General features: G+C 34.5%; 1 protein-coding gene across 1 annotated transcript; it reads right to left on the bottom strand.

Annotated features, from left to right (window-relative positions):
- Window positions 1-2,419: 2,419 nt before the first annotated feature.
- Window positions 2,420-11,632, bottom strand: LOC142546930 (uncharacterized). The gene is made up of 13 exons (XM_075654920.1): window positions 11,446-11,632; window positions 11,271-11,333; window positions 10,688-10,858; window positions 10,022-10,153; window positions 8,063-8,202; window positions 7,188-7,274; window positions 6,409-6,534; window positions 5,129-5,281; window positions 4,720-4,785; window positions 3,847-3,948; window positions 3,480-3,650; window positions 3,270-3,349; window positions 2,420-2,642 (listed from the first exon to the last, which is right to left on the bottom strand). Exons 1-13 carry the CDS (start codon window positions 11,474-11,476, stop codon window positions 2,588-2,590), a joined length of 1,377 nt encoding a protein of 458 aa, XP_075511035.1. The 5' UTR covers window positions 11,477-11,632; the 3' UTR covers window positions 2,420-2,587.
- Window positions 11,633-12,134: the final 502 nt, after the last annotated feature.

Raw genomic sequence — 12,134 nt, 5'->3', positions numbered from 1 at the left:
TTGTGTTTAGCTTTTATTCTTTTTAAGGTCTGACAATTGGTTGGTTATGTTTTATTTTCAACTAAGGAATCCATAGGTCTTTCATTCTGACATGAGAAATCAGTTGGTTTTCTTCCTTTTAACTTTTTGCAAATTGAGCCTCACGTAAACAAGGCTAGGAAACAATATCCATATGCAATTGACCATGCAACCGAATGCTCATGCCCAATTTGTTGGAGCGGAATGGATATAAGAATCAAGGATATTCTGCACATTAAAATCCCGAAAAGAGCAAGGAAGACACCAGATTGGATAGATGATTTTGTTGCTTAAGCAATGGAGTTTTGGAATTTATAAGTACTTGTATTTTAGTCAGATTTATTTCCTATTTTGTTTAAAATTTATCTTCCTGATAGATGGTTATACCAATTCACTATGTTACAATTATATAATGGGTATGAGGTGACCATTAGAAAGGAGTCTAAAATCATATAAACAGGTGCTATTCTTCTTTTCCTTATGTTCACTGTTCCCTGCCCCAGCCCTTCATTTTTATTCTATTTGTTAAATTAGAGCTGTAACTCGTTCAGAGAGTATAAAGGGATAACGTGTGTCAATGGAGGTAGGTCAATAGCTATTAGTGGTTTAGTACATAAGAAGTTAGGTGGTTGTGGGGGAGAAGTTGATGCCAATAACAGTTGACCCGGGTGATTTCATTGAACTAAGAATCATAAGCTGGGGGCTAGTGGAAACGATTCAATTAGGCAAGTGGGTTGGGGAAGTAATAATTCATGATAAATTATGTGTTTCAAACCACTAATGAAGAAGCTAACGAGTAAACTCTTGGAAAGTCCCATGATGTTCATGAGATCTTCAGGGGCTGGTTGAAAAAAAAACCCAGAGTGAAAGTTTTGAGCCTATTAGAGAGGTTACCTTGACAAGCTTCAAAGGTGGATGCTCCAAACCGATGATTAAGATCAACTGAAGTAAATCAGCCAAGTGGTTGATAGATGATTGGCCGTGAATCTTCATTAACCGATACCTGCTTTGTTGCACAGCCTACCTTGACTGCAGATGTAGATTATCATCGGTCATGTGACCAGCTATTAGGACCTGTTCCGTGGAATTTGGCCACTTCAGGTTTCATGGATCGTAAAACCAAATAGATAACTCGCCATCTGAAGAAACTTGGGTGGTTTAAGGATCGTGGAGGAGCAATCAGAACTTTTGGAATTGCAGGACAATTAAATTTGCGACACAATTCTTCAATACATGGATCAACTATAGCATTTTTTTTTCTTTTTAATTCAATATGTTTGCTGTCTCTGTTTGATGTGAACTCCATTGTTCCTTTCACTACTTGTATTATATGATTGCTGCATTTGAACTCTCCTAGCTTATCGGCTAATAATAGTTGCGTTTAACACAAGCCCCCGTCCGCCCTCTCGAACATTTGATCCATAGTTGATCACAAGCTGAAAAAAATTTCTTATTTTTTAATATTCACGTGGAAGAATATTCGTTTTACATTTTTTTATTTAGTTATGCATATATTGAACTCCATGCAACTAATTTCTTGATTCATTAAACTTATGGAATATTTAACGTATCTATGTTGTATAATATTGAGCTTTAATTCTTCTCGGTTTGGGAATGCATATATATGTCACCTTGCGTTTTGCACCTTAAGCTTCAGGATATCCATGTCCATGGCTCTCTTCATAACCAGGACTTATAGATGCTATTCAGGATGAACTTTGAATAACATCTAATCGGCGAAGTAGATGATTAATGTTAAACATCCGAAAACAGCCACTCCCGTCATATTATCAGCCGTTATAGCCATAGTATTAAGTGGATGACCTTAGTTATGTTGTCAAAGACTATAATTTTACCCGTAGGAAGGGGAATAAATGACTAGCATAACTTCTTTTCCTGTGCAGTTCTGTGTTGGCATTCATTCAATTTGTTGAGCAGATGAGGTATTATGTGAACTTTGCTAAATGCGAACCTAATTAAGCATATTTTATATCAAAACATTCTGAAACATGCTTGATGGAGCGACTTCTCTGGAAAGACAGGTTGTATGGGGATATCAAAGATTCAGAATGACGTGCCACCACTTTATTCAAAGTCACAGTGGAGTAACAAGGCTATTCAAATTTTCTTAATCAGTCATCACTGATTGCCACATTTGACTGAAGTCTCAAGTAACTACATCAATTTGGAATTGAACGTGAGGCAAGTCGTTCTCCATGTACTTGTATATGTGGGATAAAATCTTTTACAAGGGCTAGGATGGTGGTGCCTACGTAATTTGAGAGTAAAATTTTTGAATTACATGCTCTATCTTTGTATTTATTTTGATTGATTTTTTATATATACACGTGTGCTGCTTCATATGGCTAGTGGCTACTCACAATCCCTGTATAAAATTCCATAAATATTAACACGCTCGTCCCAGCTCAATAAAATACTTAGGTCATAGATTTTATACGAACGAACGAGTGTAAAGAAAAATGGTAAAGCTAAACTTTTCCAAAAGTTAAAAGAAAAAAAAAAAGAAGTCAAAACCATTTAAGACCAACAGGCTAAAACCAAGACAAAATCAAGATTTTGGCTGCTGTGTACTATGAAAATTCCTTCCAGCTTCAACAGCTTCCCTGAAATACAATCAACATTAATTAGCATCTCAGCCCGACCGCAGTCATTAAAACCATTATATTCCTTGCAATCCAACATAGAAGTACAAAGTGCCTTCTAGTAATCAGTGGACTCCTTGACTTAGTTATAGTTCATTTATATACTTGCATTGCACGTGTGCATTTGATTTGGCACCAGATAATAATACTGTACAAATTGCAGTAAAGTTGACCATCAAAAAACCAAGAGACTGGGTGTCAGGGCTCTTTCCGGTGGCACATAATTTCCCAATATGGGACGAGGTCTAGAGTTTGAGATCCGTGTAAAACATCAATGTCCAAATTTAAAAAAGATATATAGTAAAAAGAAAAGCAGTTGACTCGGTTATCTTTAGCTACTATATGGCCAACAGCCAAATAATAAATTGCAGACCAGTTCTCAAAGGATAGAAGCTAGTTATATAACATAAATTCTATGGGGGCTTTAATAATGGAAGAAACAAACAAAACACTCAACTATACGTGTGCTCTCATGAGAAGCTGAAGCATCATGAAAAATAACCCATCTAAGAAAACTTTCATAAAGACGTGCAAAGTTCAAAGTTTAAACAAACAACATATCTAAATGGAAAAAGAGGTAATTGTAACCTGAAAGCAGTTACAAGCTCTTTATTTTCAGGATCAAGAATTACTCCTTCATAGAAAGCATTGGCTGCCTCTTCAAACTTCTGCAGTATGATAATATATTGAAAGACGGGAAGGAACAAAAAGGAAAGAAAAGAAAAAAAAAGGTCGAGTAAGAACAAAGCTAATGATTTTCGATAGTCAACTATTTGGTTTTGAAGAATGAGACTGTACATGCATGAGTCGGAGAGCAGCACCTTCACGATAGCAGGCCTTTGGCCAATCTGGTCTAAGATCCCTGCATGCCTTAGCATCAGCTAAAGCATGCTCGGCTTGCCCCATACGAATCCAGCTAAGGCTTCTATTAGATAGCAAAGTGGCATCAGTTGGGTCGAAATCAATTGCCTGACATCCACCAAAGAGTCCAAAACGAAAAAACATGTTATTAATAAATTACAAAATTTAATACATCTACTGGTAAAGCTAAAGGAGCATGTTGAAATTTATCTCTCCCCTATCATTCCACTTTTCAAAATATAATTAAGCAAAAGATAACTGTAACTTAGAGCACAAGGGGGGAGAGAGAGAGAAAGAGAGAGACCTGGGTATAAGCATCAATAGCAGTCATATAATCTTTCCTTCTATAGGCAGTGTCAGCTCTTGCTTTGGCTTCAGCAGCATTATTCTTGGCCTCAGGTGTTACCTAGATATTGAACACTAACAAATAAGTCGAGCCTCAAAATACTCATTATTTTATATTCAAACAAGTTTTGGCAGCAGGAATGCAAATGCATACTTCCAAGATGTCACGATTACAGGAAGATAACATGCTGTGGAATAAAATATCTCAGTACACACTTTCTTTAAGAAAATAAACACGAAATATTTAAAAGTCGTCACTACCAGTAATTTTGTCAAAAAATATTGATAATCAATTTCAATCCACTGCAATGTTTACTTATAAATGTAAGATAGGACATTTCCATGTAATTTATGCCTAAACATGAACTCCTTTTGGGAATTCGCAAGCATCCACATGGGTCTAACATGAAAGTGTACTAAATTTTCTGCTCTCTTTGGGCAATTCCCAATAATCATACTTTCATATTCTTACTTTCTGCTACGTACTACAGTCTGAGACTAATGTATCATAATCTAAACCCGAAAATTTCATAAATAGCCCTTTTTTAAATCAAGGATGTATTGTTTTTCAAATAAAAAAATACAAAAAATGCCCAAATGTCACTTTTTAACCTTCATATTAAACAAAATGCACACTCAAAATGCAAACTATTTTTAAACTAGGCATATTGTGCACTCACTATGCATTAAACAGGGACAATTAGCGATACAAGAAATGACACTAGTAGCACTTTCATGACATACCTGTACTTCTTTAAAACAATTTCCAGTTCCAACTAAAACAAATATAAAACAGATAAAAAAACTAGGTTCAATGCAATTCAAGAAAGACCTCAGGCTGCTTTGGAGGGATAACATTTTTCAGTTTGCTGGTGTCCCGCGATCCATTTCTTTCATCCTGCAATGTTTTACATTACAACCCCTTAAAAATCTAACGAGAACATATGAATCAAAAAACTTGCCACCAGCTTCTGCTGATTATGTGGCTACTTATGTTAGAATAACATCAACTAAAATTTGTTATTATTGAGTAGGGTAAAAAAACCAAGATCCTTATAGAAAACAAAAGAATTCTAATACTAGAATAACCAACAATATCATAAAAGCTGACACCGGATTACTACCCATTGCCCGCTATGATTTTACTGAAAATAAACATTACAAATCTCACCCAAATTAGCAAAAGACGGTGTTTCCAATCTCAAAAAGATACAAACACAAGTATATGGCGAAGTACCCACCTCTTTCCTTCTTGTTTCACTTTGCATATGGTCAATAATTCCGTCAACACTCCACTCTGGAGCATCCGTAAATCGCAATGTTTCAGGGAAAATAATTTCAACAGCAACCCTGTTTCCTCTTGAAGCTGCAACCTGTATAGGCCTCAAGCCGTCCTGCAGCGCAAAAGCTTTCGAATAAAAATCCAACTTAAATGGAGAAAGATCAAAGTCAGGGATGCAAACTTCTTTATTTCCTCTCCAGCCCAATAGCCCCAAAACGTGGGATATGATACTGTTATAATGACAATGTGGTAAATATAGCTTCTTCTATACTTAACAAAAAGAAAGTATACATAATTGAGTCTCCTTAGCTGGAGTCGTTCCAGGATTCTTCTAACACATTTTCCTCCCATTTTTTGAACAATTACATGCATTGACGTTTTACATTCAAATAAGTTAACTGAACTAATTACTAATAAAGTGAATCACTGGTAACCGAACTGACCCCATTGAAGTACATGCAGCTCCTTCTTGGATGCCACATGCCTCATTTCGATTCTATGGTTGATCATGCATATTACTTATGTTTTGGTCCCATTTAGCTGCCAAGAAATGTTGATTGTGATAATTAAAATCATACTCTTTGGTACCGTTTGGTTCGCTATATTATTTATCTATATTTTTATCCAATCTAATCTCATGTTTAGTGCACCATATTATTTATCTATCAATCATTTATCTTACATCAATCATTTATCTCACATAAATCAAATCATTGAATTGAAATTACAATATTACCCTTAATAATAATATTATAAATATTTTATTAATATTTTCAAAAAGACAAAACGATAATATCTCATTATCTCAAATTTAATCAAATTAATCAATCAAATCAAACATTATATTAACTATCATTTTTATATATTTTTTTATTAAAAAATATTATTTATATCCATATTGTTTGTCTTATACCATGAACCAAACGGTACATTTGGATATCTGTCTCGTGGATGTCATGGTCGAGCCAAATAAAACCCGTGTGTAATATATCTCTCTACACTGTACGCCCATACCCAGTGTGTGCATGAAAGACGAATTGAATTTTGGATCCAAAATACGAAACATGAAGGATGCAAATGTTCTGCGGATTTATTTAGGAGATCATATCAAAGAAAGGTGTCAGAATCTCTCTAAATCAAGTACCACAACTGGAAAAACTAATGGACATAAGGTGATTTTTATTATTAAGAGAAAACAGATATCTAAAGAGACTATCATAGGACATAATAGTCGTGTACCTCATCAATTGCATCAGGATTAGCTCCAGCTTGTAACAAACAGTTGATCATTTCTGGGTTGCCACCATCAGCAGCAATGTGCATGGGTGTTGCTCCACCCGCAGAAACATTGACATTTGCTCCTGCCTGTATGAAAAACAAGAAAGATATTTTTAGACGAACCAGAGAATGCATGTTATTGCAGCACTTTGAACATTATTCCATAGAAAAATGGATCCATATCCACAAAAATTTTATAGCTTTCAAAGCTCGTCATCCTTTTGAAGTAAAATTACATTATATGTACAAATACAATTTACATAACCAATTATAGTAAAATCCACAGTTGTTAAACCACTTTTAGCTCAAACATTGCTCATGCCAGCTAAAACAAGTTGGATGATTTTAAAAACACCATCTGTTTGTCAGAGTAACTTTAAATTGATATAGTCGAACTTCAAATAGAAAATTATATCAAATAGTTTTGAAAAAGCAATACAATTTCATGATTTCCATGTAAGTTGCAGGAAAATATTTTAGTTCATGCAAACCAACAAAATATTTCAACAGCGTCGTAGATAGCTGCAAAATAATGTGATTTCTTCTTGGGTTTTTTATTCATTTAAAGAAATATCCGCCAAATAATTAACATCAGCCACATAATCAACACGGTAGGAAAGTTAGCTAAATTTAACAAAAGCAAAAGAAATCAGAACACAAACACTAAATAATAGCACCTTTACAATAAACAGGACAATGGCAACAGCAGCAAAAGAGCAAAAGCAAAAGAAACAAAGAACCTTAATCAGCAACTCTGAACATGCCAATGAACCTGCAGCAACCGCTGACAACAGAGGTGTAACATCGTCTTCAGTTTTGGCATTAGGCTGATCAAGGAGAAAAATAAAACAAAAAACAAACTTCGAGTTAATCAAATGGATGGCCGTATAATGTAATTGTTAAGAAACTGAGGGTTAAGGAATGAAAAATGGTATATTTTGTTTGATCCTATTACATTAATCTTTCAAAAGGTAATGATAAATTCTTTACATGCTTCAGTTTCTATGTGTTTCCCATGAAAGCCTTGCAGCATTTCATAACAGCAAGGATCAAAGGCCGAAGAGAGATTAACTAACTGAAGCGGTATGATTTGTCAGATTCATTTAATTGGTTGTGAAGGCTTAATGGTACACGGAACGTTGTGTTTAGGGTAAAAAACTGTCACAGTTTCTGGTATTAAGTGCTCCCATGTCTTAAATTACGCCATATAGTTCTGCCACATGAGGTCCATTTAGCACAATACTAACTTAAAATCTTTAACTAAAAAATGGTCATCCAAACCTTGCTAAAATGGAATGACTCGTCAGCAGATGTAGGAGGTTATTAACATTAAATGTAGTCAATTTTTTAGCATTCCTAATTAGTAGAAGGGTGTCGATTAAAGAATGAATAGTTGGTTTTATTTTAAATTCACCTTTATCAACGTATTATCATCTTTGATTCATAGATGCAATTCTTAACCTCACACCACCGTGTAAGACAATTCTGCTATAGGCTGAGGATATGCAAATAAGAGTTTTCTTCGAACAAAATATCATATAGTTATTGCACAGAGATGCATGATACCTTTGCATCCAAACTAAACCTTTTGATGCTAATAGTGTGTATGGCTTACATTGGCTTTATGTTCCAGTAGCACTTTGACAGCATCATGCTGAGCATTTCCAGCAGCCCATATAAGGGGAGTACCAACATGACTTTGAAAATCAACATCTACACCCTTTGCAAGAAAGAACTTCAACAACTCAACATCCCCTACAAACCGAGATTCAATTCAAACATATTACATTATGAAGTGAGGGACACAATTTTGTTCAATTAACGTATTATAACAAAGGCATCGGTCGACCAAGAGAAAATTGGGAATGCTATATAAGTAAATGCATAAACCACATAAATGTTGGCTAGACCTAGTTTTACATAATAAATAGTAAAAATCATAAAAACATCAGGTTTAACAGGCCACCAACTGCATAAGAACTTGGACTATTGGAAATGTGATGAACATTGTTCTAGACAAAAATGAAAAGCATAAAGTGGAGAAATTTTCTGGCTAACACCTAACGGGTAAAGCACAAGATGAACATGAAATTATTATATGAAACAAAAACAACAGATGAATTTAAATAAACCACCACAACGTTGTTCATATGTTACTCAATTGTTCTTATAAATATCATATCGATGTAATTAGACAGGAATAACCATAGATAATATGTCACCTGGCAACAATTAAGTAGTGCTTAAACATGTGCAGTTAAAGGGTAATCATAATTAGCTAACTTGATCACACCAAGTGAGTATGAACATGACAAGTAGTGGCAGCAAGCATGTAATATCAACAGCTATTCCAAATGAAAGCCATCATTTTTACAGTTTATTTTCTGGTTGATAGTATACCAATTAATTTTCCAGCTGCAGTGTTCCACAACCACCAATTTTTCACAATATCTAGGTTCAGCTTTTCTTTCAATCCCAAAAATCTCCATCAAGAGGTAGGTACTTGTTGATAACAGAACCCAACTTAACCTTCTTACATTATCTTTCAGACATCAGCTCATTAAACTTGTGTCAATTTTGTGAGTGTGCACAAATTAAGATATGAGGTGCAGACGTAAAGCATTGTTCTCCCCTTTATCATCTGTTAGTTTCGGCTTGAAACATTGATTCCTCTAACAAACACTGCCTGGAATGACCACCTTGTATGCCTAATAAAGGATCAAAGAGGATATTTTATTTAGAATGGAATGGATAACTAGCACGGATACTGAAATAAAGTGGAGTTAGCAATTGATTGTTTCTCATTGGACTTCACTTGGGGCATAACAAAAGAGATTTCTGTCTTTGGTATTTGGAAAGTTGCTGTATAAATTCTAGTCGCCCCTCCATGTTGATTGGAGGGGCGACTAGAATGGAATGGATCAAAGAGGATATTTTATTTAGAATGGAATGGATAACTAGCACGGATACTGAAATAAAGTGGAGTTAGCAATTGATTGTTTCTCATTGGACTTCACTTGGGGCATAACAAAAGAGATTTCTGTCTTTGGTATTTGGAAAGTTGCTGTATAAATTCTAGTCGCCCCTCCATGTTGATTGGACTAAATACATTTGTCAACCACTTGATTACAAGTTTAACACTCTTTGACAGGGCTATATAGCTCACCTTTTCCTTGCTGGTTAAAAACTCGAAGGAAGAACTAGAACAAGCAGAAAAGAATCAAACTGCATGATTACTTATTCTGTACTAGAAAAAATTTTAGAAGTTAGATGCAGTTGTACACTTGATAAAAAAGATATTAAGAGGTGAAATTGGTATTTCACAATGAATGTTGGGTATTTGCTACAACTCCAAAATCCAATAGTTCATTTAGTCTCGGTGTCACTAGATGATTTTTTTCCTTCACAAACTTAAAAACAATGGAAAAGAATAAGACGTGAAAATTTATTGATTATATAGGAGTTTTATTACAGTTGATTATGAAACCAAACGAGTATACCAGTAACAAAGGAAACTTACCCAAAACTAACTAATGAACTAAAAAAAGCAATCCAGAAACCAGAAATTTTTTACCTATTCCTGCAGAATGATGCAACGCAGCAGCCCCCAATTCACTAGGTGTAGAAGGATCGGCGCCACATTTCACAAGATACTTGGCAGTGGTAGTGTGTCCTTGCCGAGCAGCGTGAATAAGAGGAGTCTCTCCTATTCATGGATAAAATATGAAGACAAAACTAAGGAGAGTGATCCAATCACACATCTCAACCAAATGGTAAGCTAGATTACACGAAAAATTGGGAATTTTTACAAAGACATGCCTTTCACAATTAGAAAACATGAAACTATGTTCACCACCGCGAAATTCAAACCAAAATTCACGAGGGAACTTCCATAAGAAACCACTAGAGTTCCAAATAGGATGATTATGCATAAAAAAATCAAATGTTTTTCACCATTTAAATATAAATCAAAACCTAGACAACTGAATAGAATTAAAATCAGAAGAATGGGATTGATATCAACTCCTAAGGTATAAACAAACACCAAAGCTAAAAGTTATGCGCAGCTATTGTGGCAAAAAGGTAACAAAGATAAATGAACTAGAAATTAAGTTAATTAACATTAAGCAAACAAGGTTTAATCAGATCAATTAATTTCATAAAATTGTCATAACTTAAGCAAAACCAGATAGCATATTGAAGAAAAAATGGATAAAATTACTTGGAAATAAGAAATTACCATCTTCATCTTTCACATTAACATCAATATCACACTCCTCAAGTAAGAACTTGCACGTCTCAGTTTGCCCCTCCCTTGCAGCAAAGTGAAGAGCACCTCTTTGGTTAGCATCCTTAACATCCGCTACTGTTTGCGCTAAACCTTTTCCATCATCAAGTTGTTTCGCCAATTCTACTTTGTCAACCAAATAAAACTGACTAAAAAATCCAATGCAAAACGAAAACAGACATAGATAAAAAGGAACCAAAATATGAGGATTTAAGTACAACAGAAGAGCACATAAAAAAAAGTCTAATTTAGTCAGAAGGAATTATTTTAAAAATTCATGTAGCATTGCCCACAACAAAAGCGACAAAGTTCCAGAAGCCATTAACCGATTAGTATTTATGCAGCTTATCCACCACCCGACAATATTAACACTGACCACATTATCATCCACCCTTATCCGTAAATCCTTAGGAGAGCACCAATACAAGAACTCAATCCAAATGAAACCCAATCAAGATTGAAGCATGCCTGAGGAGCCAACGTATGATATACAACAGAAATAGAGTTTGCACGAGGAAGTAAAAGCAACACTTACTCTTGAGGAGATCTAAATTCCCAGTCTTGGCAGAAGTCAAAAAAGTTTGAACCTTTTCCCTCACTGCGATCAAACAAACAAACAAACGCATAGGTGAAACTTATTTGAAAAGGGTAGGTCGTATTTTCTCATCTCCTAGACAAAAAGTCACTTAAAAAAAGGAAGCAGAAAGTACCAGCCAGAGCATCGGAAGCATCAGGAGCCATAGCCGCCAACTGGTTGAAGCTGTAACAGAGCAGGGCAGCAGGGTTTTGCTTTGCTTTGCTTTGCTACCACTCCCGCACCACTTTTATATGAATCCTGGTTTCTTGAATCAATGTCGAGCTATACGAGTTTTTCTTCTTTTTTTTTTTTGGAATGTCTTTTATTTGAGAGTTTCAACTATGAATTAAAAGATAAAAACTATTTAGAAAATTCAACTTAGATATTGAAATTTTGCAACTTTAAGTGCAAAACATATCTAAGATCTTATTGATTTTGTAGAAATCTATAAATAAATATTATCACTAATTAATAATCTACTCAATACATGTATGATCAATTCAATCGTAGTTGCTGAATTATATGTTTATGTTTTTTTATAAAAAAACTTTACAAAATTTATCATGTGAAGATGCTTGATTATATGAAGTATGAACATAAATTTATTATAAAACAAAATTATTTTTTTATGACATATTTAAATATGATGTTGACATTAAAAAATTATGTGTTGTTTCATAAGATTTTCGGATAGATAAACTTGTAGAATTATTCAAAGACATTAATTGTTGCATCCCATTCGAGGAATTAGTTTTTTGTGAGACGGTATCATGAGTTTATATATGTGAAACGATTCAACATGATCCATTCATATTATAAAAA

The sequence above is a fragment of the Primulina tabacum genome, chromosome 5 (assembly GCF_025594145.1).
Source record: "Primulina tabacum isolate GXHZ01 chromosome 5, ASM2559414v2, whole genome shotgun sequence".
NCBI lineage: Eukaryota > Viridiplantae > Streptophyta > Magnoliopsida > Lamiales > Gesneriaceae > Primulina > Primulina tabacum.
Note: the sequence above shows the minus strand (reverse complement) of the source record. Positions and strands in the feature narration are given on the sequence as shown.